The following is a 6,000-nucleotide window of genomic DNA, read 5'->3' as shown; positions in this document are numbered from 1 at the left end:
GTGAGTAACACAAGCAAGGTTGGAACAGGGTCTTAGCTGATAGTCGAATTAATACAGGATAGGAAGAGTATTGCAAGTTCCTTTGGGAGAGCACCAGATCAGATCCGGACCCTGGAATCTATTTAGCTCGATGCTTCTCTCACAGATCCCAGCTACTGGTTGCCTTAGGGAGACCTAACCTTCCCCCCCCCCCCAGTTGGCAACGTCATGCAGGTGGCCCATCCGTCTGAAAATGTGAGGTTCAAGGGCGCAAGTTGACATCCTAACTCGGACCTGCAATCTCAGTCATCCGCGGCGGCGATCATTCTGCACATGCTCAGAGGCACGCTTGCTAGCGATCCCAGTCCACGTCCCAGCTCAGCGCCGACCAATTTTAAGACACCGTCGCTTCGCCTCGGCGAAGAGATCGCCTCCGATCCCAGCTCCACCCGGGGGAGGATCCCAGTCTGATGTCATTTCCCGTGGAGATCTCCCCCCGCTTGCTCCCTCTCCAGCCGGAAAATGAAGCAACACTCCGGCTGGATGTTTTTCTCCCGCGCTGGGAGGAGACGGGTCTCTTGAACCCGCAGCTCTTGGGCCTGAATCGCTTCTGCGCCATTCTCCCCAACTTGGATCCGGAGCGCCTCTCCCCGCATTAACCGCCGGGAGCCCCAGATTATCTACCGGGGGGGGGGCTCCAGTCGGGGGGGGCGGGGGAATGATGTCCCATGACACGAGCGAGAGGCCCCCCAACCCGGAGCCGCCCCCCGCCACGGTCTACGTCCTCGTGGAAGACCCGCGATCCACGGACGCGCTCCAGCTGCTCAGGTGAGAAGGCGCCCCCTGCGCACTTAGGAGAGGATCGGGCGGGGCATCTTCGGCAGGCGCCCCTGGGGAGTCCGAGTCGCCTCCCGGATCACTTATCCGTGCAACGGCAGTTGTGAATCCCCGTGCAAGAAAGGCCGGCTGCGTTTCCCGCTAGGCTAGCGTTCCAAGGCGCGCGGACGGGACGACTCGTGGGGAGAGGCCCGACGCGTGTTCGCTGTCGCGGTCCAATTGGTCCCCACCGTGTGAACGGAGCGGCGGGGAAAAAAGAGAACTCTGCTCTTGTGCACAGGGTCAGAAGTGACTCCTGGAGCACTGGCGTTATTGGGAATCGGGGTCTGTGATTTTTTTATTCTCTCCCCCCCCCCATTATGGAAGGGGAAGTGTTGTTTATTGGTTAGGGCTTTTGCAAATGTCTTGGAGGCAGTGTTAGAAACTGAGATATGAAAACAAGGAGCTAAATGGCACCTTAAACTTTCTAGGTTGTGGGCGCAACAACAGAATGTCTAGGTGCACTTTTTTATAACGAGAATACCAAGCTGAAAATGAATGAATTGCAGCTAAAATATTATGTTCATTTTTCATATGATCTAGTCCTTCCCCTGCCTTCCCACCCCTATATATTCTTAAGAGGGTCTAGTTTCCAGTCTTCAGAGAGTAGCTGGAAGTGGGGAGGCAGAAAAAGGTACAGTGGTACCTCGGGTTACAGACGCTTCAGGTTACAGACTCCGCTAACCCAGAAAAAGTACCTCGGGTTAAGAACTTTGCTTCAGGATGAGAACAGAAATCGGGCTCCGGTGGTGCGGCGGCAGCTGGAGGCCCCATTAGCTAAAGTGGTGCTTCAGGTTAAGAACAGTTTCAGGTTAAGTAAGGACCTCTGGAACGAATTAAGTACTTAACCCGAGGTACCTCTGTACTCCTTTCCTTCCACTATGCAGTTTTAATCTGAAATCTTAGGCGCAGTACTGTGCCCAGAGCTTAGAAACTCCTTGCACTAATGAAATTCCCTGTCGCAAAATGCGCCTAGAAAAATGGGAGTTTCGAACCCTGCTTGGAGACCTATATGCAGTCGATAATACTTTCCTGCTTTCAGTTTAAGACACTTTAGCTGTAGACCTGCTGGGTTTAGGAACTGTGCTACCCTTATTTTATTTCCCTCCTTGCGGTGCATGGCATGTAAAACTGCTTTTCATCCGAATGTGGGCTCACCTGGGTTAAGCACAGAGAGCTGGTTCTAATGTCAGAAGCCTGGCCCTTAGGAAGAAGAGTGGAAAGGAGGTGTCTCTGAGCATGTGCCAAAAGCATGTCTCTTACCACCTCTCACCCAGTTGAGGCTGGACTTCCATGACCTAGGGTTAACTATATAACCCCAATTAAAATGAAAACAGAAGACCTAGACCAAACCCCTTAAGGGAATAGGAATTCCCCTGCAAAATCCAGGCCTCTCGGGTTTGGAACAGGGACACAAAAGCTCTGTGTCCTGCCGGCTCCTGGTGTTTTCCCAGCCCCGTGGTTTGAATTTGCAGAAAACCACAAAATTATCTGTGTGTTCGTGGTGTGTGTCTGGGGGGCGGGAGGAGACAGAAGTAGCTCAGTCAGTGACTCATTTTCCTCCTGTTTTGCTGACAGCAGTGCCTCTCTGGGTGCAGTTAGCTCCCAATTCTTCCCTTTTCTGCAAAAACTTTCTGCTGATCTCAACTTTTACCTGCAAACCGATCAGTGCCAGCCTTGGGCTCTCTTGTTGACTGTCGTTCAAATTCCCATTTCTGCTCCGTTCTCCCTGCCCCCAACCCCCAGGCCACCTGCCTCAGACTCAAGAGCTGGACTTTTGCTGAGATGTGCACTCTTGGCTCACTGGGCTTTGGAAAAACAACAAATGTAGATGATGGACCTTTGAGACGCAAGTCTGACAATGATGTGGGAACGGGATAGTGGTCTCTGTTGATCAGGGCAGGGATGGGGAACCTGCGGTCCTCAAGAACATAAGAATGCCAAAGCCCTGCTGGATCAGGCGAAGGTCCAATTAGGCCAGCAGCACTTACAATGCCCAGCCTGGGGAAGAAGCTCAGAAACAGGATTTGAGTGCAACTGCATTTTCCCTCCCTCCAGTAGAGCTAGAATCATAGCTGTCAACCTTCCCTTTTTTTGCGGGAAATTCCCTTATTCCAGCGCCGTTTCCCGCTGCTATCTCGGATTGTTAGATATCCCATAGACTGTCCCCGGGACAGGTGAGGCTGCTGATTCCTTATTTTTGAGGCTGCTGGTCCCTTATTTTCAAATCTGAAAGTTGACAGCTATGGCTAGAATATAGCCATCAAGGTTAAAAGACACTTGTATTGCTCAACTACAGCTTCCATTGACTACATCCCAGACCATTGGCCAGGTGGGAAGCCAAATTCTGGGGCTACCTTTGGATAAACCCAAGTAGTTTACCCACATTATGTCTGAAATATGTCTGGGGAGGTGATTGGGGAAACTGTGGACTTAAGAGTAGATACATTTGTGGCTTGTAAGGTATGGGCAGTTGGATGTTGACTTGTGAGACTTGGGTTCAGGTCTTACCTTTCTCATAGACTTTGGTTGCAATCCTAACTAACCCCATTCATTTGGAATAAAGCCCCATTTGATTCAGTAGGATTTGCTTCTGAGTAGACAAGGATGCGGGTGGTGCTGTGGATTAAACCACAGAGCCTAGGACTTGCCGATCAGAAGGTCAGCGGTTCAAATCCCTGTGACGGGGTGAGCTCCCGTTGTTCTGTCCCTGCTCCTGCCAACTTAGCAGTTCGAAAGCATGTCAAAGTGCAAGTAGATAAATAGGTACTGTTCTGGAGGGAAGGTAAACGGCGTTTCCGTGCGCTGCTCTGGTTCACCAGAAGCGGCTTAGTCATGCTGGCCACATGACCCAGAAGCTGTACACCGGCTCCCTTGGCCAGTAAAGCGAGATGAGCGCCACAACCCCAGAGTCAGTCACGACTGGACCTAATGGTCAGGAATCCCTTTACCTTTACCTAGACCTGGTTAGGGTTGGGCAGGGGTGAAACTAGGCTTTATTTCACCCGGGTCAAAGACCCAGATTGGCATCTGTGTATGCACACACATAGGCTGGGGGCCTCAACAGTGCCCCTCTGGACAAAGAAAGCTCCCCCCCCCCCCATAGATACAGCTCTGGAATGGGCTTAGTGAGTCATTCTCTCTGATCCAGTTTGTCCCATCTGCAAAACAGGGATAATACTATATTATTTTAATGTATTGTCATGCCTTCTAATAGGCACTCAGCCACTAAGTTCACTATCAACTGGAAGTGAAACAGAACAACACAAAAGAAGCTAGTAGCTTCTAAGTACTCCCTAGGTGAGATGTGGGGAACTTTTGCCCCTTCAGATGTTGCTGAACTACAACTCTCATCAGCCCCAACCAAAATAAAAAAATTCCTTCCAGTAGCACCATAAAGACCAACTAAGTTAGTTCTTGGTATGAGCTTTCGTGTGCATGCACACTTCTTCAGATACACTGGAGATATATCTGAAGAGGTGTGCATGCACACGAAAGCTCATACCAAGAACTAACTTAGTTGGTCTTTAAGGTGCTACTGGAAGGATTTTTTTTATTTTGACTATGGCAGACCAACACGGCTACCTATCTGTAACCAGCCCCAACCAGTATGGCTGATGACCAGGGATGTTGGGAGTTGTAGTTCAGCAATATCTAGTGGCTCAGAGGTTCCCTACACCTGCCCTAGGTATACAAAAGTATATAAATTTGTAAATTTAAACCATAACATCCCTCAAAATGGCCTGACAAGGACTTGTGAGTTTCCAGGATGAAATGTTGAGGTACCGGTTGTGGAGATGAGGGAAAGATTGGATCTTGGAACGGGGGACAAAAAGGGGAATTAACTCACATCCCTTAAAGTAAGCTTCAGAAGTGGGAATCAGGGTTGTGGGGTGATGTGAAATTTAAACTCCTTGCCTGTATTATAGAGTGATATTACAGGAGGAAGGATTGGGTGGGAGAGAGGGAATTCTTTCCCACTCCTCAAAACACCTCCTCTATACTGTATAACTATAACTGCCGGACCAAACTGCGGAAGGCAGTGGAAGACAGGAGTGCCTGGCGTGCTCTGGTCCATGGGGTCAGGAAGAGTCGGACACGACTAAACAACAACAAATATAACTATAAAATGCTGATGTTAGAACTATAGTAAGCTTCCTTAAGCTGAGTCAGACCATTGTTCTCTCTGTCCCAGTATTGGTAACACTGTCTGGCAGCAGTCTTGAGGGTTTCAGGCAGGGGTCTTTTCCATCCATACCTGGAGATGCTGGCAAAAGCACCAGTGCTCTTCCGCTGAGGGTAGCTATGTAGCACAGCAGGAGGCGGCTTGTGGGGTGGTCAAGCAAAGGTATCTGCTTCCCCCCTCCCCATGGGGCTTCTGTACCTTCCAGGCTGGCTGGAGTCCTCCCCTTAGGAGAGGAAGACACACTGCAACATTTTGTTGCAGGCCCCCCTTGTCTTATTTCAGCCACATGGTGCACTGGGTGATGATCTTTCTCAAATGCAAAAGAAAATGTTTCAGCAGACAAATCATTTTGAAGAATCCTGCGAATTGTGATGTTAAAAATTAAGTGTCTTAAAAGTTTCAATTTCAGGCGCATCAAAACCTCACTTTTTGTGCCTTCTGCTTTGCAAGTTTTGTCGCTGATTCCTTCTGGTCCAGCGCTGGTGCCTGGAAATGTTTAGCTGATATAGTTGCCAAGCCAACTTAGCCTCTTTTGCAACATCGTTGAGCGAATGTTTGTTTTTTTATCAGTTTGAGCTTTGAGAAACCGTGTTCAAAATACAAAAGTAAAATATTATGATAAATTTACAAGACATAACAGAGACTAATCTGTTTAAAATCTTGCCTCCGGTACCTTCCTTCCCATGCCTGCAACTCGTTTCTCTGCTCAGGGCGCGGCGACAACGCAGCAAACGAAGAAGACCTATAGTAACCATATTGAAGAATCCAGGCGCGGCCCCTTTAAGCAGCCCCCCCCCCGCTGGAGGAAAGGGCGGGGGCCCCTTGGGGGATTGGAATGAAGCCTCCCTGCCGCCCCCTGGCGGCCAGCGGGGCGCACTGCCGAGCCGCTTGCGCTCCCGGGCTCGCTATTAATAGCTTCCAAACAAGGGCGCGTTTGCGGATGCGCAACACGGATTGCG

At 49.9% G+C, this 6,000-nt stretch overlaps 1 protein-coding gene across 2 annotated transcripts in view; it reads left to right on the top strand.

Moving 5' to 3' along the window:
- Positions 1-467: 467 nt before the first annotated feature.
- Positions 468-6,000, top strand: part of TFE3 (transcription factor binding to IGHM enhancer 3) — a 36,276-nt gene continuing 30,743 nt past the window's right edge. For both annotated transcript variants that reach the window (XM_081175757.1, XM_081175756.1), the window contains exon 1: positions 468-807. In XM_081175757.1, the coding sequence (XP_081031883.1) occupies positions 698-807 (110 nt within the window). In that variant the 5' untranslated portion in view covers positions 468-697. The remainder of the gene's footprint in view (positions 808-6,000) is intronic.

Source organism: Podarcis bocagei (assembly GCF_964188305.1).
Source record: "Podarcis bocagei genome assembly, chromosome: 17".
Lineage (NCBI taxonomy): Eukaryota > Metazoa > Chordata > Lepidosauria > Squamata > Lacertidae > Podarcis > Podarcis bocagei.
The sequence above is the reverse complement of the archived record's forward strand: the minus strand, read 5'-3'. Positions and strand labels throughout refer to the sequence as shown.